The 26,903-nt window shown below is 40.9% G+C and overlaps 1 protein-coding gene across 3 annotated transcripts in view; it reads left to right on the forward strand.

The window, feature by feature from the left end:
- sh2d3ca (SH2 domain containing 3Ca) overlaps positions 1 to 26,903 on the forward strand; it is a 52,992-nt gene that overhangs the window by 16,751 nt on the left and 9,338 nt on the right. For 2 of the 3 annotated variants that reach the window (XM_046067533.1, XM_046067535.1), the window contains 4 exons: positions 23,030 to 23,158; positions 25,278 to 25,427; positions 26,008 to 26,285; positions 26,409 to 26,486. In XM_046067533.1, coding sequence (XP_045923489.1) covers positions 23,030 to 23,158; positions 25,278 to 25,427; positions 26,008 to 26,285; positions 26,409 to 26,486 — 635 coding nt within the window. The remainder of the gene's footprint in view (positions 1 to 23,029; positions 23,159 to 25,277; positions 25,428 to 26,007; positions 26,286 to 26,408; positions 26,487 to 26,903) is intronic. The other variant, XM_046067534.1, reaches the window with a different exon arrangement.

The following is a 26,903-nucleotide window of genomic DNA, read 5'->3' on the forward strand; positions in this document are numbered from 1 at the left end:
CACCCACACACACACACACACACACACACACACACACACACACACACACACACACACACACACTACATTGTTTTTGAAGTTAATCCTTTTTTTCTGCGAGCCACTTTCCCAACCTTGCCCCTCCCTCTCTCTCTTCCTTTCTGCCACTCGACTCTGTAGCCTCGTTCCCTGCTGACCCGACCAGCATGTGGCAGCCTTTATGCCAGCCAGTAGCCAGTCTCTCTGTCCTTTAGCGTTCCAGCAGCCCAACTGTATCTGGAACGTTGCTGTCGACCTCCAACCCCGCAGCATGGCACCTCTCTGCGATCCAATCCCATACACCTCTAACCAAGTTTCTGTTTGGACAAATATTCAGTACAAAATAAGAAAAATGTCCAGTAGTTCTGCTTTTAGTCTCCTCTAATGACTACTTTGATTTGATCACATACGGTGGAATAATACAAGGCTGTAATATCACAATACAGTAGAATATAAAGTGGATTGTTTTTGTTGACATTGATTTTTAGTGAAAAATACCAGGATTTTTTACGAGTAGATTAGATTTTCGCCTTCATTTAAAGTCCCTTTGCAACCAAAACTTGTGTTTCCTGCTGCAAGAACATCCTGATCATCTTACTTTACAGTCAAAATAAAGGATTCCTGTGATGCGCAAAGCTCAGAGGATCTTCTGGTTCTAAAAAGAGACAAATGGGGAGTAACTGCAAAGGAGCTGCTGATTATGCACCAGAGTCTATCTAAGTAAGTGGTATATTACATGCAGCAGGACGATCGTTTTCAAGAAATGCTGCAACAAATAGATCATACATATTAAACTGGCCAGCTTTATTGCATTGATGTCCCTTCTGTATGTCCCCTCTATGCTTTATCTCTACTCCCAAGAACAGGTCACAGTTTAATAACAGAAATTGAACTAATCATCTTGTCTGTATATGTCTGGACACAGTTCACTGTACTCTGTACTTCGATGTTATTAGTTTTACAGAAACAAAAAAATTGTTTCATTTGCCTTCTGCAAGTTAGATTGTTTCTTCCAAATGATGACAAAGTCTTAAAATGATAGGGAGAGCTCGGTTGGTATTGGTCCACTCAGTTAGTAACAGCGGGTTAACCAGCAATCATCTTGTCAGTCAGATCCCAGTGGGGCCCAGTGGTTTTCTATTGCTTTACCCATCACCCCACTGTCTGTCTAGTCAGTGCTAAGCTAGCTGTAGAAGATTTTGGCTGTGCTAATGCCTTAATATGTCTGTGTGTGTGTGTGTGTGTGTGTGAGAAACTGTCTGTCCAAGCCAGAAAGGGAGCCCAAGCCGATTGGTATGTTTTCGTATTGAAATATTCACCATGTAATCCCCTCTTCTCCACCCCTCCTATCTCTCTCTCCCTCTCGCCCTCCTCCCCAAAGCTTTTCACCACAAATCCTCTTTTGGCGTGCCTGCCTGTCACACCCTCAGGCTCATAGTGTGAAGGGCAGCTGTGCATGCGTGCATGTGTGTGTGCTTAAATCGCCTTCTCCCAGAGTCCATATCCTCATTAGAGAACTGTGATGTTTTTGGCACTAATGAGGAGCAAGCCTGTGTGTGTGTGTGTGTGTGTGTGTGTGTGTGTGTGTGCGTGTGTGGTGCGGCAGACCGTCTGTGAATTTGTTCTTCATTCACGTTTCTTTTTCAATTTATAGAGGACATGTTAAGCCATTATAGGTTTGGGCATTAGCTGAAGACAAGGATTAGAATAAGCCGGTGTAATCGATCAACAATTCTTTAGATTAACTACTTTGTACAAGTTAGTTTGACACCAGATCAAAGAGAAGTTATCAGCTCTCACAAACACAGTTCATATGAACTTTTTGTAATCTGCCACCTCTGTGGTTAAGGTTGGATTACTTGTGAGGGAATATGGGAAATCTCAAAGAATCCGAGCAGCAACGATTTAATTGTAATCCCCCATTCATAAACGCATACCTGGGCATTCAGCCTGAGTTAAATCAACAATATCAAGTGTGGTTGTAATTGCTGCACTGTATGCTTGAATATGATTGGTGCCAGTGATTGCGAGGCATAAGTTAAACAGCTTATACCAATCAGCTAATACAAGCGCGGCTTCAGTGCTTTGCCTGAACCCGCCTGAAGTGTTTTACCAAATGGCAAGTGTTGTTGATTTCTAGTGTGGTCTTCTCCAGAGCATTTCCATCTCCTCCTAACCCCTTACCACATTCAAGCTTACGTGGGAATGTGGTTAGGGGTTAGGAGTTACACAGAAACATCACAAGAAAATGTTGTCTACCTCGATTATGTGTGTTGGAGACTTAAGGCCCAGATTGCCATAAAGCCCAACCAGCTGACTTCTGTAAAACTGATCACGACAACAGCAGAAAAAAATGTAGATGTCATCTACTATCTAAAACTCAAAATATTCAGCAGCTGCCTTACAGTAAAAGCCAAACAGAAGCTTATTTCACCTTCGCTTAAAGGCTTTTACTGCAAAACAGCTATGGGAAGTGTTGAGTTAGCTTTAACAGCACAATAAAGAGTCCAATACGATCTCATTCTTCAGCAGTGCTTTGTCATTCTGATATATTGTGCTCAGGCTCTCTCTTAATCTTCATCTTGGCCTAGAAGGTTGGAGAAAACACTGCAAGTTAAATGGTCTTTCAGCCGCCGATCACTTTTAGGCAGCTTAAGGTAAAAGTGTGGTTTGATTCCTAAAGAGATAAAATGTGAATTAACTGATGTGTTGACGTATGGTTGAGCCTCATATCAAATAATGTAAACTTATTTAGTTGTACACACTAAAATACTCAGCTTTAAATGAGTTGTTAGAGCTAAGAGCAAAGGCGTTGACATCAGTTATAAATAAGGTAATTTAAGTAAATGTGGCCAGGCTGACTAGTAGAAATGTGTCTTTAGGCGCTCCATGGTTCAGCGAACTCAAGCGCATAATGTGCTCCCCGTTCAAACAAGTGAAAATGCAAAATCCAAATTGTCCTCACATCATGACTTTTAGCTGCAGGCTGGGATCATGGAGGTTTCCAGCTCAGCGCTTCATGTGATCATCTGCTCTCTATCTTGACAGGATAGAGGAAAGCTTTAAAATAGAACAACATAAGAACATAAACCTATGGTGTAGACTCTTTAAACAGAGGCTGGTGGAGGAGAGAGATTATTCTACAGAATACCTGCCTGCAGGTTAGAGATGAAAATGTCCTTCAACTCAGTGTTATAATTATCTTCTTCTCTCTCAACATTTAAGTGGTAGAGCTTAAAGTAATTGCATTGGCGAATATTTACATTTTGCTTTTTTATCTTGTGGCACCTTTGCCTCTACAGAAACTCCTAAATGTTCAGCACTGTTCTACAATCCTGCATCACAGTCTATATTGTCCGTGGATTATGAGAGCTGGGTAAAACATGCCAAAAAATAGCAGCCACCGCCTCACAGAGATGCTAATGATGGCAGGCTGGTTGTTTCTGGACTTGAATGGAGGTATGAATGCTGAAAAGCGTAGACGCCCCTTTTAAATGAAGAGAAATGATCTAAAGATGATCACAAATTGTGAAAGCTCTTGATAACTGTGAACATAAAGGTGTAATTTCACATTGAACAAAGGTTTATTGCCTCGCCCATTAGCACAGCTTATGTATTGCATCCACTTGCTCGCCATTGATTGAAAATAAGAATAATATTCTGCTCTCCTCTCCTCCTTTTATTCCTTTCTTGCTCTCTCACTCTGTCTCCTCTTACCGCTCCATTCATTCACAATTTCTAATGGTAAGTTTTAAGATGAATGAAGTCAAGTGTCTGTTAGTTTTGCAAGCAAACCTTCAGATCTGACACAGAGGCTGAATACTGTGCGTGTGTGTGTGTGTGTGTGTGTGAGAGAGAGAGAGAGAGTGAATCAGTCCTCTGAAGTCTCTCCGCTAGTCTCTCGCTGAAGAAATCACACATGCCTGTGGATCCACACAGGCACACACCATGCTCACATATGCTGGGAACGACACAGCTGAGAGGGAGTGTGGCATAGGGCATTTGGAGCAGGAGGCTGGCAATTGTTTTCTCTCCTCATCTTTGACCTTACTTGACCTCAGAGAACGACTAGGCTAGTAGATCACAGGCAGCTGCAGCTTTCAAGGCTCTGTTTTCCCTATTGAAACAAATATCCGTTCCAGCATCGGGAGGTGTGCTCTCATGCTTTTGATGGCCATTTGAATACATACAAAAAGTAGGGCCTTCTAGTTTGAAATCACACATAGTGGATGCAATCTGGAAGTCTAGCACCTTCACAGACATGGAGATGGAGATGTTAGTGGGAATGTTGATTTAGTTCATGTTAAAGAATACTGAATTTTTTGAATGTTTATGAAGGGTTTGGACTCATGTAATGCAAAACAGCAGAACACAGTCAAGATGACATCAGTTTTATCATGAAAATAAATCAATGTAGGGTGTGGGGTCCGTTTTGCGAGGGAGATTGTGCTTTCTATAGGTGAAGGTTTTCCAGCTTTCCATGATGCTGTTGCTCTCTGTTCCAATGTCTAATAAATCCCACTGCATGAATGTGTTTGAGTTACAGCATTTCATTTGCATTTGTCCTTGTTAAACAGCATAAACAATTAATTGGTTATCGAAAATGTTTTCAAATAATTTTCTGTCAGTTGAGTAACTGTTTCAGCACTACTGCAGATGCACAAGTTCAAACACACTCACTCATAGAGATGGAGATGACTTGGCAGATAGAGTTAGTGATAAAATGTTTTAGTTATTAACGAAGCTGATTGGGGTGTTAATGTGAGCCAGATACAGATACTGATTAGAGATTAAACAGATTTAATTGGCTGATATTTGATCGCTTTGTTGGATGTAATTCAATTCAAATTAGATTACACTTCTGCTAACAAGAGAGAATTCATGCAGTGCAGACAATCCAGAACACATATAACTCACGCACATGCATAATCTCTGGGATTACTTTAATCAGAGAGACAGAAAGAGACGGATGAGAAGACTGTCGATAGAACAGTAGATCAGTTAATATGTTTCTGGTGTGTAATGAGTAAGCAATACAAGTGTCCAGATATAAGACAGTAATGGACTAGGCACAAGCTAAGAACATCCTCTTGTGACCCAATTATTTTCTGTAACAGGACATCTCATATTACATTATTATGGTTGGTAAAATGTTTTTTACTATGTGTGGTATCTGGATTTGTATCTATAGTGTGCATGCTGGATTTTTAATATGAAACTAAACAACTACAGTATGTTTAAATAAGAATCCGGGCTGTTTTGCATCTTGTGTTCATACGTGAAGTCTTGGAAGAAACCCAGAAATACAGCTATGCTGGCAATTACAAGCCTGCAAGTGACATCATAGTCCAAAAAAAGCAGCGTTGGGGTGAGGAGTGGAAGGTGTGGGATGAGGGGGAGGGGGAGGGGAGGGGAGTGTAAAACACTCAAGGAGGAAAGAGAGGAAGAGAAGAAGGAGAGTGAAAGTGCAGCACTGTGTAACAAGCTATCACAGGCTAATTTCCCATGAGCATCTCTTAGAGGAACGTGTCTAGTGTCTCTTGTGGGAGTGTTTATGCTCACACCTTCACACGCACACACACACACTGAAAGCGAGTCCTTTTTCTGTTTTCTATATTTTCTGTTGCTTGAAAGTGGTTGCAGTGAGGGCAAGGTTGCACTCAAAAAGGTGTGCATGTGCACGCCTCAGTGAAGAGAGGTGTGAGTGCTTGTGTCGGGGGTGTGTGTGTGTGTGTGTAGTTTATTGCCCAGCTAGCAGTTAAAGCTCCATCTGCATCACCATGACAACAGCCCAGTAACAACAGGGAGACAACACCCATCTCAACCCTCCCAACCCCCTTCAGTTGTGTGTGTGTATGTGTGTGTGTGTGCATGCTTGATTACTTGCATATTTGATTGTGTGCATTTGAGAGAAATTCCAGTGTGTGTGTTTGTGTGTGACAGAGAGAGTGTCCATTAGGGAGCATCCCAGCAGGTACTGTCTGTGTCTCTGAATGATGGACACGGCCCTAATAGCCCTGCCTGTATGCCTCAGTGGGGAGTGGTCTCGCATACACACGCACGCATGCGCGCGCACACCATAGACTGTATATAAAGGCGCACACACACGCTCCATTGCTGTCTCTGTATGAATGGAATTGATACCTCAGCGGCGCTCTCCTACTGTCTGCCTCAGCCAGCCAATTGTTCAGCTCGCTGCTCAGCCTCCAGGAAGAGATGACATCATTGCTGGCCAATGGCAGCACAGCACCAGGGCGTGCTTCTTTTTGATGGTCTACATGATCAGGGGTGACAAGGAAGGTTGTGTGTGTATGCGCGCTGGTAATAGGGAGATAAAACTGATTGATATGCATTCGTGGTCTACCTATGGGATCAAACTGTTCCTCATTTCCATCTCAACATATTCAGTCACCACCCTCTTTTCTTCCTTCCCTTCCTCTGTTTTTTCTCCCATCTTTCTCCTTCTATAACTTTTTTTCCCCTTTTCCTTTTCTGTCTTGTTTCAATTCTTCCTCTTTCTTATCTCTCTGTTTTTATTGTTTCTTTACTTTTCACTGCTCTTTTCATCATCTCTTCTTGTGCCTTACAGTGTGTTTGTGTGTCCAAGTTTAGTCAGCCAGTCAATAGGTCATTGTTTGTACTGTGACTCGGCAAAAATGTGTGTGTGTGTGTGTGTGCGCGCGCGTGTGTACTGACACAGCAGGGAGTAGGATGTCACTGTGACCAGCCTACTGATTGTGATACACTTCCCTACTGTGACCTTCGATCTAAAGTGAAAGTGTAAGTTTTGAATGAACTTCTGAGATTATTGGAATTGCTGTATATGAAAAATATATATTTTTTGCTTTTGAAGTCTCTGTAAAATGTTCTTATTTACATTTGGAATATGAACATATGGTCTGTGTTAAACACCTCCTTTTCTTTGTGGTAGGCTAAGCTAACCGTGCCCTGGATCGAGATTCATATTGAACAAACAGATAGCCTACAGCACATTTTGGACACAGCATGTCACGTCCTTATGCTCTAAGAAAGTGAATACTTTTTCCACTGACAGTAGAGGCACGGAGAGTCCTCATTTGATCCCATTTGAGTTTTGAAAGCTTAAAGTTGAGCGTAATCCCATATACAATTAAATAAAAAAAACACATCAAAAGCGCTGGTTGTGTTTGTCTGAGAGTGTTTGTACATACATCCTATTTCTTGGCTGTGTTTCAGCTAACAAAGCAGATTAATCCTCTGCTGTCAGTCATTGATTAATTAATTAGATGCTGTGTCACCATATGTGTGTGTATCCATGGTAACCAGGCCTACAGCTTAGGCCACAGCCTTCATTTAAGATAAATATTAATGTAACTAGTACAAACAGAATGCTATGTTATGTTTTTAAATATAGTAAAGTAGAATTATACAAAGCCATAATCTGCATTGTTATTTAATTATCAAAACAATGACACTGTTATCAAAACTCTGCACTGTCCGTCACTTAGATGAATACAAGAATAGGGCATATGAATTGCGTTCTGTTATAGCATTCCTCTTAAAATCACAAGTCAATGAAGGATATAAATTGCTATTTTTATTTTTAAAGAGACATCTTCTACTACTTCACCAAACCCCACGTCTCCTTTTGCCTGTCTGCAAAGCCGTCCTTCAGCTTCTGTCAAGATAGATGGTACTAGTATGGATGGTAATGGTGCTGGCTTGCGGTTAAATGGCAGGTAAGGAATAGATGCGTGTGTGTGTGTGTTTACCCGGTCCACAGCGCACGCATCTGATTGGTTGCAATACAGGTTTAAATTCATTCACACATGGCTGCACCTGGACATGTCAATGTGCACAAAAAAGTCACACACAACAGCGGAAGGTTAGTATTGATGAGTCCTTAGACCCTCCATCCATCAGTGTGACCTTTTACCTTAAAAAGCCAGCAAATTAGCCATTAATGGTTCAGCCCAGAGGATGGAAGAGAGGATGATAGCAAGTGGCACAGCCCTTATTGGTAATTGTGTGTGCATATATGAGATGTTGTGTTTCGTTTTTCTGAAGCGAAATTGCGACCAAGCTGGGTAAGGGTGTTTGTTATCGTGGGTGGACGCTGATTTAACATACCATAATTAACATATTTGTCATGATGAGGTCTGTTTTTAAAATAACACTTTTCCAGTCTGCTAACATTCAGCCCTCTGCCCCCACCAATCACAGGCTCTTCCCTGAGCCGCCAAAATGAAAGGTTAGATGTTGTATTTCCAGCTGAGTGAATAAACTGCCCAGAGCATCTTTCAGCTGTCCCAGCTGGTCTTGGCTGTCAAAGACACAAACGGGTCCTGTTTCAATTAAAGGCAAAAGGAGGATAGTCTTTACTGTGAGTGAAATAGTGCCACATGATCTCAGAAGAATTGCAACAAATAATGAAATGATGAAAGATAAAGCTGATATTCTATGAATAGAGCAGATACTAAGACAGTGTGTGCTCTTAGTAAAGGCAAAGTACATTAAAATGACTAATCAAATTATACAAGTGAGAGGAAAAGTAACTCATTCGCTGCAGCGTAAAACATTTTACTAGACACAAGCCTATATAGTAGCTTTCCTTGAATGTGCTCATTGTAATGTATTATGTATACCCTTTGTAGACTGGGTTGTCAATGTAACAAGGAATTTAAATGAAACCATTCTACAAGCTCACTTGAGAGTGCTCAACATACTTTTTAAAGAAAAAACTAAATCATTAAGGAATGGTTGATTAAATGCTTTAAATGACAGCACTTCCACCCCCCCTTCTCTCTCTTCTACCTCGTAATGCATCACTTCTCTCTCTGTATCTGTCTCTCTATATCTGTTTCGCTGATGGAACAAGGTGATCGTCCTGCTGTTTGTTTTACAACAGCACACATGCACACACACAAACAACTACACACCCATGCCAATAGACCGGCTGAGTGGATCGCTGAGGGAATAGATATGAGATGTGGTTGAGAGATGGCAGGTTAGAGCAGGGAGGGAGAGACGAACTGGCAGTGGAGGCATAGAAGTAGTGACTGAGATGATTAACTTAGAGGAGAAGGGATGAAGGAGTACTTTGAGTGGAGGAATAAAGGGATGAAAGAGGAGAAAGAGGAAAAGGCAATAGAGTGAGTTGACAGGGTGATAAAGTACATGTTGAGAGAGAGAGAGTCAGGGATGAGATGGACAGATCAGCTGTGATGCTGGTCACAAAGGGGAAATGAAAAAACTGAACTCCCTCCACTTTATCTCCATCTTTACCAGCTCCACCTGTTAAACGGGTACATGTGAGAAGGAGAATGGGGAGACATAAGAGGAAAGACAAAGAACAAGTTCAGAGGAAGATACAAGGAAAACATTTTCAAATAAAGAGCATGAAAAGGTAGGAAGTGCCTGCAGAAAGTCTGCAGTGTTTGCTTTAAAACTGTTAGGTGGACAAAAAAGGAAGGAAAATAAAGCTGTGTAGGAAAGCCATATGATGAGTCAGATGTGTGTGAACATTTCAGCGGTCTATAAATTGCACCGCAGTGAAGGAGAAGTGAAGTATGAGAGGCACAGGAAAGCAAGCACAAATGCAGTGACGAACAGCAAAGCCTGGATTCTCTTTGATTACTCTGAGCTTTAGCCAGCCAGGAAAGATGGACAGGGCCAGCTCAGCTGCACCAGTCGGGGTTAATAAACATCTTGAAAGAGAATTGTTTTAAAAAGGTTTCTGTGTGGTCCAGAAGACTGTGTCAGGGATTTATTCAATATCATGGCTAAGTGTGCCACTAGCAATGTTGGCTTCACACTGGATGGCTACGGTATTATAGGGCTTATTGTTCAGACAACAGATAACCAGCTTAGTTGTGTGGTCACATGACAAGCAAACACTCAAACTTCTCCCACTGTCAGCCTTTTTTTTAAACAAAAACACAATGACAGTGCCCCTACCAGATGCAGATGCAAAGCCAGAAACATTGTGTGCTGAACAATAGTAAATGTCCTTTGAGTACCTCATACGTGTTGGCTGTTAGCGAGGGCAGAAGTGTGTATTGCACTGATGGACGCTCTGTGACGAGAAATGTTGCAATAAAAGGCAAAAACATAGAGGTTTGTTGTTGATTAGTTCAGGACATTTTCATTGTTAAGTTCCTTATGTCAGACACTCCTGTTGTTCATCACAGAAAGTAAACTACACAGCATAACACAAATTAGCCATTAGCTTTTATGTGACAGACTATGCCATCATTCATTTCGAGTCAGACTGTTGCCAAATCCTTTATTTTAAATTTTTAAATTTTACCTTTATTTAACCAGGAAAAAAAACTCATTGAGATTAAAAATCTCTTTTCCAATAGCATCTTGGCCAAGACAGGCAGCAGCACAATTAACAAGGTTGCAGACATTAAAACATAAAACATAACATGAACATAAAACAATTTTATGTGTCTTTGTGTAAGTTCCCATGATGAGTTATGCTACAGTGAACAACACTGTGCTGGACATGACTACTAAATGCTTTTTTAAATACAGAAAGAAAAAAATGTTGTACTTGTCTCAGATCCTCTCAGCCATGTTGGCTGACACCCAGGTCACCACACACTGTAATGTGTGTAAATTTAAAGCATGAGTCACTGTAAGCAAAAAGCTGTGTGATTGAGTGGGCTGCTGACGTATTTGTTGTCTTTGGTGTAGCTCCATGACTTCAGCTATTGTTGTGGTTGTACTATCAGATTTAAATGAATTGAGTTCAGATTTTGGCAGTATATTCTTGGCTGTAAAGTAGATCTAAAGGGTTTAGTGGTGTTTTATCTTCATTCACTGCATCTTCAATGTTGTTCTGTCAGGGGTGAAATGCTCGACCAACACCTAAAAAACTGATGGCTGAAGTATAGAACAGAAACATAGGAAAATATCACACACACAATCATACACGCAATGGGATACCATGATAACTGCTTCCAACCAGTCATGTTTTCCTCTTCAGTGCACCCCACTGCACATGACAGAGCAAGGCACACATGGGGGCACATTAACCTCTCTCTGTCTCACACACACGCTCACACACACATGCTCACACACGCCCATACATCTTCCTCAGGGAAACACCAGCTGGGGCATGCAGAATATGGTGTTACCATGGCAACAGCATATATAGGTGTGGCATTGCTGAGTCGACAGTAAGGGAGTGGGGTGTGAATATGTGTGCTTGTGTGTGTCTGATTTTATGTGTGTGGCATCTTGTGTTTATTCTGGGTAACAATTTTGTTTTGTGGACATTTTGTGGTCGTTACTGCAACAGCAATGAAAAAAGTCTGTCCATATTACAAACAGATAACAGACATCTGTCGTCAAGTACGGCATTACTATGTTTTTCTCTGCCGCATGCACATTTTTATACAATAGCAGTGCAAATTGTAAGCAACTGAAAAAAACCCCAACAATTCTTCTGTCTCTGTTGCTTTCCAGTATTTCTAAAAGCTCCTTTGAATGTTTATTAGTAAACTGTAAACTACCACGGCTTCCTGCCTGATGACCCTTTGTTTCCATGTCTAGGGAAAACCACAGAGGTTGGTTTGTTTTCGCGATGTTGAGATAGAATGAATGATTAAGTGTTCCTTTATGGTCACAAAAAGGTCTGTTTTCTGCTTATGAAAGGTAGACACATGGTTTTCACAGGATTGACACAATGCTGCACCTACACTTCTGAACAAGAAAATAAAGCAGTACCGCCATGTCATCACTTTTCATCAGCCTTTATTACTATTTGTCTTTATTCCTGCACCAATAATCTCAACATCTGTATGTACTATTTATTAGGGAATGTAACACTCAAAAATTCAAAAATCCCACCAACTGTCATCAGATTGTTGCTGTATCTTGACTGGTGCTCAGAAATTCTTGACATCAGTTTTTTACAACCAAGCCTCGCCCACTTCAAACCAGCAAGCAGAGAACAGAGAAGAAATACATCCAGAAACCTGTGATGTGAATTAACCAAAACTGTTCAAAATTTGTCAGGAAATAGAGCACTCTTGTACGACCGTGTCACCCAAAGTCACCCTTAGTCATCTACACATTGGGTGAGTCTGTGCAATAGACCTGTGCATGTGCTTGCAATAAATTTGTATGGCTAATTACCGTAACGCAATGTGTGTGGCTACATTGCTGTGTCGTTAGCAGAAGTATTAAACTAATTTGAATTGAATTAGGTTCATGCAAGCTATCCAATTTCATCTAGAGAAACGTCTAATTGAATCTGTGTAATCTCTAATCAGTATCTGTATCTCACTCTGGATGACATCAACACTCCAATATACTTCTTTAATAACTAAACATGTTATGTTTACAGTACCTTTAGCTAAATCGAGCACTATCATCTCTATTTTTAACTGTGTCTACACTTTGTCTAACAATATGTGTGTGTGTGTGTGTGTGTGCGTCTGTGTATATCTTATGTAGTCTTTGTATACCTGTGTGTTCATTTGTGGGAATAGGGGTTTTGTGTTTGCGCGGATGCTTTGGGGAAATGGATGTTTACTCCCCTCACTCTTCTGAGTGTGTGTGTGCGTGTGTGTGTGTGTGTGTGTGTGAGAAAGAGAGAGAGAGAGAGACAGTGTGTAGCCTCTAGGCCTGCTTAACAGAGAAACCATGGGTCAGGAGGCAAGGGAGTAACGTGCAGTTGGGAGTCGTGCTTCACAGTCAAACATCATTAGAATCTTCTCTGCTCCTCTGTGTGTGTGCGTCAGCAAGTCTTGTATTTATATTTGTGTGCGTGTGTGTTGGTGTTTCTCCGACAGTTCACATTTGTGGGGGGATAACAAAGTTTTTAGGTTGCTTACTTCTGTTTTCCCTCACATGATAGGTGACAGCGCTGTCAAACACTCTGGATACAGCAGTTAAAAAAAAAAGAAGATAAATGAGCCAGAAAAGATGTAATTCAATTCACTCGAGTGACAGTATTGTGAACACATTCACAATAATAATGCACAAAAGCACTCTCACACATGTATACAGACACATCCACAGAGGACATTCAGCCCTTTAGGCAACTGATTATCAGCTCGTATCTATTGGAACAATGACGCACACACACATACACACTTGTGTTTCACTCTCAGTAATGGTCTTCTCATCAAAGTGCTGATAGATGTTGCTCGCCAGGTTGATTAGTGAGAGGGAGAGAGAAACAGAGAGAGGAAATGCTTTAGTAGCTCTTTGAGCCAGAAACAAAAAGCAGGAGAAGTGACTCACAGAGGACGAGACATTTAAAATATGAATGAAAAGAGTCAGAAATGGACCCAGAGAGAGAAAGATGGGTTTGGTCCATAGAGAGAAAAGCAGATACTTGCATTAATATATAAAAGGAACATTATTTTTTTAACCACAACATGTGCTTTATTTTCATTGTTATGGCCGTTATTCATGGATTTTGACAAGATTTTACTCAGTCAACATTATTGATGCTATCTCGGGACACAGTGGGAGGTCTTAGCTTTCCAGCTGTGTTCTCTGGATAAGGCATCACAAATGGTCTGACATGTTTTATGTATGTTTTATACATACAAGCCCACAGTTCAACTACCTTTCAATCACTTTAACCAGGGGAGGGAATGTGAAAGGTTATTACCCAAACTGATTCTGCAGAGCTGTGTCTTGGTTCAACCTGGTTTGACCTGATGTGCTGACATGCACCAGAAGCTGTGGCTCACACTGTGCTACAGTGCAAAGGATGATTCTAACAGACATTTTGGGTGCATCCGCTCGTGTTTTTACTTCCACACAAGGACGTTTTTTACACTGGGGACGGGAGGGACACGTCCTTCTCACTTTTCAAAATCCTATTTATGTTCCCCCTCCCCAGTGGACTTACTTGCTAAAGATTTCCATAAACAAAGTCTTCTTACTGTCCAGCCAACATCCTTCAGCAGAGAGGAGGGAGGAGTTGATAAAAATGTTGATATGCTCATCAAGGTCACTTTCAGTTGTCACAGCAATTAAGCTTTATGAGCAGAAGAGAGCGAATGAAAGACTTCCTTTACCCCGGGGGCTGTTTCTCTAAGACTACTGCCCTGGCCTCTGATTGGTGGAGGTTGTACCTGCAGCCCCAGAGGAGGACTACGTGTTCTACTCAGGACTGTAAAAAATTTATAACCCCGTTATAATCTATATTTTTATTTGCAGAGATGATATATTTCAACATCAATCAATGATAAGGCAGTAAAGAATCATCGATCATCAAAAATGTAGGAACAAAAGGGAGGATAGCATTTGTCTTTGTCCCTGCCTCTTCATGGCTATAAAGGCTCTTGAAATTGAGTCAGTAGACAGAACGGGGTTGAGAGACATAAAGAAGCAATCTGGGAAAAGAGAGATAGACACAGCTGAAGGAGAAAGCAAAAGTGTAGGAGAGAAGGAGTGCAGTTTTGAGAAAGAGTGGAGCCGTGCAGTGCAGAGCGGCACTGTGCTTTCTGCTGTCTCAGTGGGAGTGTAGCTGTATGTCATATCCTGTCCACCACCTGTCACTCAATCCAGGGGGTCTCTGCTCTGACACCATGCTGACTGACAGCTCACAGCAGCGCTCTATATGTGTGTGTACAGTATATATTTCTGTGGTAGGATATATGTCGGCATCCACCTGCCTCAAGGAGTGAATGCCCTGTGTGTGTTTGTGTGTGCATGTGTGTGTGTGTTTGTAGGAGACACTCATTCCCAACGACAGTAGAAGGTCACAGTTATCAGTCTCATATTCTCTTGCTGTCTCTCCACCAGTCATCACTCTCTCTCTGTCGTTGAAGAGACTAGCTGGTTCACTGATACTGTCTGATCTTATGAAACATCAGCAGTGTTATTTTTATCTCTGTGTGTTGTTTTTTTTCCTTTTTTCGGAACGCCTGTTGTATCCCATTTGTGACAAGTGCTTGTTCATACTGCCCCACGAAACAATCAATAATAAATCAAATATAGCTTTATATCTCAGGTTCTTTTTTTTACAGTCAAAGCATTACATTCTCATCCCAAACCAGTCCGGGTGAAACAGGTTTTAGACTGTTGGATCTAATTTCTCTCCATTCCCTTGCATATGAATCAATTAGGTTTTGTTTTAATTCATTTGGTTCTTGACTTTCTTTCACACGACATCATGTGCATCATAAAGCCTGCATCTTCTCCACAGGCAGACAGTCAAAATCAATAAAAGATTTACAGATTACTAATTACTAACAGCTTTTTTCACCTTATAAGAGTTATGGTTATTCCAGAAAATGGCTGGCTGAGGCACTATTAAGAGTTTGAAGCTTCCAGTTTTACTTCAAACCATCATCAGGAACAAGTGCGTGTGTCAGGAAACAATGTTTAATAAATACCACATGTGTCAGCTGATATAAGGGAGACTCTGGATGTAACACCACGACCTGCAAAGCAAAGGTCACATGTTTGACGCAGCTAGCCGAGCTAGCACATCCAGCTACTGCTAATGCGATAATCTGTTAGCATGGAAGCTGTTTTTACTCTGTTATCTAATATACCACGCTCTCTGTGCGTTTGACGACGTTGTTTTAGTTAATATGAATCAATTATTGAAAAGGATGTTGTCTTTTTATTACAGTGGCATTGAGCTGTGTGCTCTGTTCTGATACAGACCGAACAGAGTTGGTGGAAGTCTTTTGAAGATCAACTCCCACATTAAAAAATTGGATGGATGATTCTGTGAAATACAGAAAGAAAAAAATTACTTGTATTAAAGGGACCAGTAATTGTGATTTTCTGAATCTAGTTAAATAGAAGAAATGTTTGTATGAATATTCATGAAGGGTACAACGTAATAAGGAGGTTGACTTGTTCAATGTCTTCTATAAGTTTGGTTCTCTCATCTCATTACATTTAAGTCACAAATTATCAAAACTATATAGAGGTAAAAGAATAATGAAATGCAGCAGGTTGAACAAGCTTTGCAGCATTTTTCCCAATAATGTTCTTCTTCACTTATTAACGTCTGACAGTACAAGTAGAAAAGCTATCAAGGCTGCCGACAAATAACCTCGTTACGGCCTTAGCTGTCTCCAGTGCTCGTGATGCCAGCCTTGCAGATAGGACACATCAATACATGTCATCACTCACTGCTCTTAACATCATGTAAATAACAATTTAATAATTAAAAATGGATGTTACTCCAACAAAAAGCCCAGGGTACGGAGACATTGATACGGTTCAAAATGTTAAGAGTTCAATCTTGTTAAACTGCAGTGGCTTGGGTTCAGGTTGAGTTCAGGCTGAATCCATGTTGGTTGAAAAAGCAATTTCTTTGGACTTGAGCAGAATCTTACTTATATTGTAGGTGTAAAAAGTTAAAGATACCAATTTTGCCTCTCTCTTTACATTCATTTCTTATTTCTTATTCATTTTGCTGTAGAGCAATCCACTACCAACTATTACTAGTACTATTTCTTCCTTACTTTCATATTCTTAGAAACAAGAATACGATTTGTCATGCAAAACGTTAACCCCCCCACCCCCCTCCATTGAGCTTTCTTTATTAGATCGTTGCAAAAGCAGTTTCATTACCTATGATTCAATGCCATTCTCACGTCACAAAAATAAAGGTTAAATATAGAATGTCTAATGTTGCCAGTGCTCCCTGTAATGCTCATATCATCTTACATGTGTGTTAAAGACTACTATACCTGTGTGAACCAGGGTGAATATAACAGGGGAAATAAGGCTGGAGGGCACAGAGGGATTATGACAGTCTGGAGAGGGGTGATACTGGCCTTGTATATACACATAAACCACTAAAATGTGCCTGTGTGTGTAATGGTGTGTAATAGGAGATAGGAGGATTCAAGGGTCTTTATGCTAAAGAGAGGCGACATGGAGTTTAAGGGGGGGGTGTGGGGCAGAGAGAGAAAGGGAAAGAGAAAGCAGATCAAGGTATAGAAAGGTTCTTCAAGAATTGGACACCTGACTTTGATGTGTGTGTGTGTGTGTGTTTCATGATGTTATATCCCGGTTGGGACTAACCTGTATGCACACTAACCCATATCAGCAATCTCTATCTATGGGGACCTCAGTTTTTGTCCCCACGGGTAAAGACTGCTTTTTGAGGGTTAAGATGTGGTTTTAGGGTTCAGGGTACAATTGGGTTAAGATCAGGCATGTAGTGGTTAAGGTTAGGGTAAGAGGCTAGGGAATGGATTATGTCAATGAGATGTTCCAATAGGGATAGAAGAACAAACGTGTGTCTGTGTGTACGCACGCTCGTGACCAGGAGCCAAACCCCCCTGCTCAAACCCAGCCTCAATCCTCCCCCCACTGCCACTACCACTCGGGGCGTTACCATGACAACGGGGTTAGAGGCTAGTCCATGAGCTGAAAAAGAAAGACGATGCATTTTGACATGAGCTTAGTTCTAAGTGCTGCAGTCTGTTTAGAACGCATTCCTCTCTTTTGTTGGTACATTTTCCCCCCACTTTGCATCCATGCAGCTAAATGCCAAAAACATAATTTCCTTCACTGCAGGTTTGTATACTTGTCAGCAATTATCCTCTATTTCATTTCTCATTCATGCCTTAGCTCTCTGCCTTGTTTGTTTTTAGTCGCATCTCTTTAAATTGCTCAGGGTATTTGGCTTTGTGCTCCTTCCACAAGAATTAGCAAACAAACCAGTTCAACCACAAACAACAACATGCTGATTTGTGCCAGCGTTAATTCTGCCCCGCTGTGTTGTGCATTGTAAATACCTGTGGCGGTGTATTTTTGACTTGACATCAAACACAGTTTCAGTCAGAAAGTGGTAACTCTCTGTTAACTCTTAATGACTACTCAGATTGTTTTTCTAATCAAATAATGTTCATTAACTGTAAGTTAGAACTCTAAAGCAGACACACTTGCATAAAAAAAGAAAAAATACGGCAAACTGAACAAAGTAATAAACATAAAAGAACCAATTCAGCAGGAACACACACAACGTGCTAAAAAAAGGGTTGTGTGTGCATAATATATGTATAAATATGTGCATACATTTAGAATTTCTCCCCATTTTCAGCCCTTTCATTTATTTTCCTTTTAGGTGGTCCATTTTAATTGATAGCAGGGTCAATTTTCACTCAGGGAGGGTGTAGTGATGTCATCAGACGAGATGGTCTAATTGGCCCACTCTAAGGAAAAGACACTCAAGTGCATGTTGGTGTAAATTAGGTGATGGATAACACTTGGTTTTTATCTATAACTCATATTCACACATGTGCACACACCCTTAATCCCTGTAGCCTAGTCCCTGTCCCCCCCCCCTTCCACAATCATTCAAACTATACAGCATATCATGAATATATCTAACCCCATCTTTATATTAGCTGTGTTCTTATCTTTGGTAACCCAGAGTTACTTTCGCTTCAATTCAGACCAAAAATAGAGCCCCATCCATTAATAGTGCTACCCATGTAGAACACACACATATGCACACACACCCACATGGATGAATACACACCCACACACATCCTGCATATACACCAATCTCTTTTCCTCTCTCCGCCTCCCTGGGGAAGCAAAGTCCTGCATCAGCTGCTAAATTGCCTAAACTCTCTCATCTGGTAATGGGCTACCTGTCTTCCTGCGTGTCTGGCTCTCTGTCTACATTAATGAGTTTCTGTTGTCTGTCTGCCTGCCTCTTTGCCTTCCTGAATGTCTGATGTCTTGTCTTTATGTCTGCTGGTTGCTTTGTTTGTCTGTCTCTGACTGTTTCTGCTACGCTTCTGCTCCTGTGCCTCTCATGTCTTTCTGCCACTTGATTCATAAATCTGTTGGTCTCTGTGTTTTGAGCTGGAAGTCTTTGCTACTCTCTATGACAGTTGTGTTGATGAATCCTCTCTCATACTTATTCTCTCAATGTACACATCTTATAAATAGAAAATGATCAGGTGCTATGTTTTTGATGCTTCAAAACCTGTGGGAAATACAAAACAAAGGATAACTAAGGGAGCCTGCTTACATTTGTATTTCAGTCTTACATACTAGTACTTGTTACTGATCGATCCATCCATCCATCCATCCATCCATCCATTGCCAACCGCTTATCCTGTGTACAGGGTCGCTAGAGCCAATCCCAGCTGACATCGGGCGCAAGGCGGGGTACACCCTGGACAGGTCGCTAGTCCATCGCAGGGCCACACATAGACGAACAACCACTCACACTCACACCTAAGGACAAATTAGGGTCACCAATCAACCTTTGGATGGTGGGAGGAAGCCGGAGCACCCGGAGAGAACCCACGCAGACACGGGGAGAACATGCAAACTCCGCACAGAAAGGCCGGGGCAACCGGGGTTTGAACCCACAACCTTCTTGTTGTGAGGCAACAGTGCTAACCACTGTAGTACAAAAATGCTAGTTACAGTTACATTACTTATATCAGAATAGTTGTAGAAGTAGTAAGAGTAGTAAAAGCAGTAATACTAGCTATAGTAGTACTGCTAATAAAAACATGGACTCAAGCTAATTTTATTTATTTTTTATTTTATTAACAGCACAAATGGCAGATAAAGGTATATAAAAACAACATAGTAAGCAATGTGCAGAAGAGGTACAAAACCCCAAAAGGCTTATAGTAGAACCTCCCCTCTAGGATTTACAGTGTATATAATAATACAATTAATAATAGTAAAATAGTAGTAGTAATACTATTATTATTATTAGTATGGAACTATAGTGGTTAGGGTTAGGGTTAATAGTTATTACTGTTAGCTCAGGGGGTAGCGACGTCGTCCGTCCATTTATCAGAAAGTCGGTGGCTCGATGCCTGCATGTCGAAGTGTCCTTGGGCAAAACACTGAACCCCAAATTGCTCCCTGTGAATGTGTATGAATTACTCAATTTCTGTTTCTGGTGTCTAGGTGTCACCTAAGCCTCTGCTCATCAGTGTGTGCATGTGTGTGAATGGGTGAATGTGATGTAGTGTAAAGCGCTTTGAGTGGTTGCAAAGACCTGAAAGGCGCTACACAAGTACCATTTACCATTAATATTATTACTGTCGCTGCAGTTTGTTTCAATGTGTCCATGTTTATAGTAGTAATGGTACAAGTAGTAGTGATAGAAATGATTATAGCACTAAGAGTCATATACATTCTAATTATGTTGTAGTCAGCAGTAATAGTGGTTGTAGTGATGCTAATAGCAGGAGAAGTATTTGTGACAAAATTAATATAGCTGCAAGGGCAGTTATTAGTAGTAGCAGTTAAAGTCATATAAGTTATAACTAACACCTAACAGTATTAGTTGTTATTATTAGCAGTAGAAGTACTCGAGACAAAGACTACCACTACTAAGCAGTAATTACAGATAGCAGTACTTAGTAGTAGTAACGGTAATTTGTGGTATAGTGCTAACAGTAATCTAAGTATAATTTGGATGATATGAATAATACATAATATATAAATATTAGGTACGTAGTAAGTAGTTACTACTACTGTAGTTGATGAAACATGGAAGACCTTACTCTTCTTTGCACACCGACAGGCAGACGAGCACAATGGTATGTTGCTATGACAACCAAAACTCGGCATAGTGGGCATGTACCTAGTCGTTGTAATTGTACTAGTAACATCATATCGTATAATTTGTAGATGTCTCCCATTGTACTTTTTCCCTTTGTGTCGTCCCCTTTTTGTCATCAGTCAACACAATTCTCCTGAATAGAGTATTTCTTTTTCATCAGTCTTACCTTTTCTGTGATCTCGATGTCATCTCTGTTGTGCCCCACCACTCTTTAAGAGGAGAATGTGTATGCCATTACAGTGCACAGTTATAGTCATGAGCGCAAGACATTTTCGAGTGAAACAGGCCCACAGTATGTACAAATAGCACAATAGAGGAATGTCTCTGCAATATTAACATAGGATATGTTCATATTGATGCCTACTAGTGTGTGTGTTGGATGCATACTTTCTGCTTCCCTCATATGTTAGAATACAATAAAGTTAATGTTTTTCTGTGTCTTTGTCTGTCCTTCACTTTTTCTCCACTGCTTCTTTATTGTCTGTCCATTTTTCACTCCCTCTCTTCCCCTCTGATGTCAGCCTATTTCATGAACCGTATCATAAATAGAGCCCCATTGACATTTCAATTTGCCCCATAACCCTTCATATATATATGTGCACACTCACATGCACACAAACACACACACACGCACATGCACATACACACACACCTATACATACCAAGTTCATTGCTGAGCATCAGTTCAGTGGCAGGCCTCTCCTGGGTTTCCACAGAGACAAGGAAAAGCAATAACTGCACACTTGACCCCTCTACTCTTTTATTGGCCTCTTCTCCCCTTCACACACACACATACACACATACACACACACACACACACATACACTCACACACCTCAAATCTAATCTGGGAGAGTGAGCCTCCATGCCCATATTCCTCCATCCTCCCCTGAGGATTGGAGAAAGAGCAGGGAAAAGAGGAAGTTAATAATTTCATCTTGCAGTGACCTGGAGACGATAAGATCGATTGTTTGGCTCTTGTAGTCTCCTCATATCACACACACACACACACACACACACACACACACACACACACACAGACTCATGCAGCAAGGCGGAAACACACTCTACACACACAGATCATCACAGTTTCCCATCCTCTCTCTTGCTCTTTTATGCTGTCTCTGCCTCCCTCTCTGTCTGTCACACACATTCAGCAAAAGGCCTAACAACTTACTGAAACGATTGTGAGGGATGAGGAGAAAACTGTGGGCAGGAGGGAAAAGAGTGTGAGTGAGAGAAAGCTGGAGAATAACACTGGGCCAAAGGGGGAGAGAGGGAAAGAGAGAGTGAAAGAAAATATTAGGAGAAACGACAGGCCAGCCTTAGCGACAAGGCTGTTTACTGTTTATTTTGGTCTCCGGTCTCATTTCTCTTCATATTGGCAGAGTTGAGATGATTTCCTTCTCGCTGTTTATTCCTGTGTGGATATCTTGTGTTGCGTGTTTTTTTGTGTAAGAGTTTGTGTTTCTGTGTATGTGTGTGCACATGCGTATATTAGTGTGTCCTCTGTTTGCCTCATCTAAGATCATCTATCTGAACTCAATCTTTCCACAATCATCGGTTGTTATGGTATCTTCACGGAACATCAAGGTCCCAGTGTGGGATTTCCTATCTTTCTTTCCAAACCTACACAAACAGTTCCTGAGTAGATCACATACTTGAATGCATTCTATCTTCAGGGGTTCGTGTAAAATGTAGAATGCCCAATTAAGCATGCATGTTCTGTGGATAAATACAAGTTAAATCAAGCACTTACTAAGAGATTGTGGATTCAACCAATCCAGGTGTCAGTATCACCTAAGAAGCTCAGCATGTGCTCGTTATCATTATCTCAGACACACACAGCTGAAGAGTTTATTTAAATAACCATGAAAGCATTCAGTGGAATTTATTTTCATGTTTTACAACCCAGCTTTGCCCCCCATCTGCCGTTCTTTGTGCAAACAGAAATATGAAACTTTGAAATCGAAATTATGATCCGTTTGTTTGTGTATGGAGTGTATGAGTGTGTGTGTGTGTGTATTTGACACTTTTACAATATATCCTGAGTGACCACACTCGAAAGCTAAAGCTAGGTCTCCACAGTACATGAGAACAATAAGAGCTTACTCATGATGAATTCTCCCTCTTAGTAATCAGGTCAGGGTCGATTGGATTGTCTCTTGTATGTGTGGAGTGTTTGTTTGTGTGTGTGTGTTTGTGCCTGAGTGATTGTGTGGATGGCAGCACACAGTGTTACTTCCCTGCAGTGTTGCCTTCTGTAACACAGGTGTGTGTGTTTCTGTAAACGACGCTCTGCTGTAGCTAGGAACCACACACCCATATGATATTATTATACTGTTGCAAGATTGTTTTCTGCTCTACAATGAAGTATTATTTCAGCATCATTTTGTCAAATCTCTATGGGATGTACCTGAATAAATAAAACTGTCCATTACAGTGTGAATACACTATGTTTTCCTCTTTTTCCATGCAGTTCTCCAAGGAGAAGTACCTGCTGGAGTCTCCTCCCGAGAAACTTCGTAAGGAGTTGGAGGAGGAGCTGAAATTAAGCGTTGCTGACATCAGAAGCCATGGCTGGTACCATGGACACATACCGAGAGAGGTATAAACACACTGTGCACCGTAGAATCGGTGTACATGCACCATAGAGTAAATCCGGTTAGTCATGACAGTGGAAATCCCGAATGGATGTTTGAGAATAGATGGTTACAAGGCAATAAACCACAGTATGTCCCAGCACGTACAATGGTACACACAAACTTACACTAGCCCTTTGCAGGAACACATACTAGAGCTGAAACGATTTGTGGATTAATGGATTACAAGACATTTGTAGATGTCATCTATAATTTGGGGCATTATTCACTATTTTCTGACATTTCTTTGACAAAATCAGTCAATAAATTGAGAACATAATTGGCAGATAATTGCAGATTGATTGCAGACAGCCCTAATGTATATACAAATCGCAATTTTAACAAAGGTTTCTGCTTTAAAACTGTGAGAATTTACACTGTTTTCTGGTATGTCATTGGAAAAAAAAATTTACAGATGAGTCGAAAATTAAAACAATCATTATTTCCAGCACTGCAGCTCTAGCTGTACAAGTCTAATGTGTTTCAGCTAACACACTGAACTTTCATACTTAAAAAAGCCAAAACTTAATTTATTAATAGCAATTGATCAGTTTCAAACTTTAGTTATCAAGAAACTCACTAAAATATGAATAAGAAGCTTCATGTCATGTCTTCCCATCCCCTGCAGCAGTGAAATCTATTATGAATAAATTTCTCACGTTTCATGATATATTTTTAAAAGCCAGAATTAAATGAGATAAAAGCACACACATAATAGTATTTCAGTGTGGGTTGATTGTGGTTGTCAACCAGTAGTATTAGTTGAGCGCTTACTTGGCCAAAGTCTCTGGCTTTGAAAGCACAGTTTAAATGCTTTACAAACAGAATGACACTGATTAATGAATCCTATCATTTGTCACAGCTCAGTAGAAATTGCTTTAGCGTTAAGAAGGAGGGGAACCACTGCCAAACAGACAGCTGCACGTGTTGCTGATGTAGGCAATTGCTTTTCGCAGCTGGTGACTAAGACACAGATACACACAACCGACCTGCACCCACACACACACACAAAACACACACTGCAGGCACATGTGGAGGGTACAACCTCTGTCTCTTAATCAACCTCTGTCTCAAACACACACACGCACACACATAAACACAGATTCAAATCAGCCATCTGTGAGTCTTTCCTCTTTTAATTTACATAAAATATTCATGGATTCGTGGATTTGCCCCAGTGTAAACTTGGGGAAACCCTGAGCCCCCTGGTTACCAAAACAATATTTATTGACTAGATTTTACACACATCCTGTGTGTTGCTGTGCTGTACATTAGCTTCCCTAAATCCCATCCTTCCTCCTTCTTGCTTTTGTTCTGTTCTTTTCCCTTTGAAGTGAAGACACACACGTCATAAGTATAAGGAACAATGTGGCCTTCCTTTTAGTCATATAATTTTATATATTGTGTTCCAGGCAGTGTAAAACATGATATATTCTTATATGCAGTTCGGGATAAGATAGAATAAGCTACAAAAAGAGACAAATGTTTAGCAATGAGAGAGACAAGAGGATCCTCAACTTGGTTTGAGCTTTTGATTGTGTATATACTGCCACCTGCTGGTCAGTGACACTCTGGGACCACTGTGTACCTTCATCAGCAGTGTCTCTCTGCAGGTAGTTTTAAAGGGAATACTGCTCAGTTTGAAATATGTTTCTCTTTTACTACATGGCTACTAGATCAATATTTGTGATCTCTCTTCTGCAGTGTTTGGTATCAGCAAGATGTACAGCCTGAAGCTGTTCCATTGACCATGGATATGGAGATTGCTTTTCTTTATTGCTTTTTTGTCAATACATTCAAAACAACTTAAATTTTTTACAATAGCTGAACTGGATAAAATGTATCCTCAGAAAGTCATTGCAGCCATTGTTGCTGGCATTTTATCCATTAATTCAAACTGTGCAGAGACAGTTTGGCAGTGAGAGAAACTGTCCTAAGGCATTTTTATAATTAATCATGATTCTCTAAATTCAATTATTCAGCAGTCAAAGTGTCTGAAACATAATATTCCCACCCCAACCTTTAAGGATTGGAAAATTTTTGACCTGTTTTTCCAACTTAAAACCATATGCATCATCTGTCTAGGTGTCAGAAACTCTGGTTCTGCGTAATGGAGATTTCCTTGTGCGCGACTCTCTGACCAGCGTGGGTGACTATGTACTGACCTGTCGATGGGATAATGAGGTGCTGCACTTCAAGATCAGCAAAGTCCTGGTCAAATCCAATGACACCAAGGTACTTAATGCTTTTACTAGCTGTTTTAGCACTCATCACCTAACAGTCAACAATCACTTTATTTTAATACGCTTATATGTCACGCCTTTTGCCTTGTTGTTAAATTTGATCTCATATTTTTGTATTCAATGATTTTACCTTTTAAATCTTGTGGTGCTTTGCATTTAATTTATATTCTATAGGCATTAAAGACAGTGGAGCTGAATCTGCCGTTGTTGTTGCCTATTCTCTCTAATTTATTTAATGCCAAAAGATCAACCCTTCATCACTCAAAAAGTCAGTCGGTCCTTTTTGGGGTGGGAGCGGAAAGTGCACAGATGTAAACGATAACAGTAGCCACGGCTCTGTTCCATTTAGGTGTCTTAGCCAATGCTTTGCCAGTGATTTAGCATACAGGATACAACATATATTTAGCATATAAGCTGAAATTTTGGTGATTTTGGTACAAGAGAGAACACTGGTCTCACTGAGGCAAAATTTAGGCTTCAGTGTGTCCATAGCGCAAGCTAATTGCAGCAGGTATGCAATACATAATATGTTATATTAAATTCTACTGGATGTATATTCTCCTTGTCTTCAGGTGCAGTATGTATTGGAGTCTGACAGTTTCGACTCGGTCCAAGAGCTTGTGCGGTTTTACGTGGGCCAGCGTAAACCGGTCTCCCAGTCCAGCGGTGTCCACATCTACTGTCCAGTCAGCAGGACTCTCCCTCTGCGCTACCTGGAGGCCACCTTTGCTCTGGCCAACAGCAAGCAAGGCTCCGCCTACTCGCCGTCCAGTCAGAGGGGAGCGTACATTAAGAGAAGGAGCGTCACCATGACTGATGGGCTGACGACTGAGAAGATGATGCCTCACAGGTGAGCCAGGAGGAAGAGGAGTGGAGTGAGCAGCCAATAATAAAACCCTGACTATTCTTTTTTTGCAGTCTTCATCATATTTGTCATTTTTTCATTCTTGCTTTATGTTATATACATGATCAGTGACTCAGAGAGTCCCAGTCCAGTTAAGACGCCAGTGGCACCACCAGAACCAGAGCCGGAACCTGTGCCCAACTGCAGGTTGTGTGTGTGTGTGTGACACTAGTGTTGTGTTTGAGCACTAAACTAGCTCACTTACCTCCCACATTCCTGTGGTCCCCTCACTTCACAGACACCCTAACCCCATCCCCTAGTAATGAGCATCAAGTCCTGTCCCCAGAGACACTTTTGGACTGGATCACTTGAGTTTCAAACAGAACAAGGCTAAAACTTGAATCTACAAAGAAGGAGTAGACAAATATGTTGTGCACAGTGGAAATCAGTGCCTCATAGTGAGTATGGGAAGGAGTTGAGCAAGCTTATGAAGCATGGGACAAAACCAATGCCAAGGACACACTGGGCTTTAGAAGACAAAGATGTGTTAAAAAAATATCTTTCGCATTTGCATGATTATTGAAAACATTTCCTGGTGTTACTGCACTAAAATAGCGATAATGC

This window comes from Micropterus dolomieu, linkage group LG13 (genome assembly GCF_021292245.1).
Source record: "Micropterus dolomieu isolate WLL.071019.BEF.003 ecotype Adirondacks linkage group LG13, ASM2129224v1, whole genome shotgun sequence".
NCBI classification, from domain to species: domain Eukaryota; kingdom Metazoa; phylum Chordata; class Actinopteri; order Centrarchiformes; family Centrarchidae; genus Micropterus; species Micropterus dolomieu.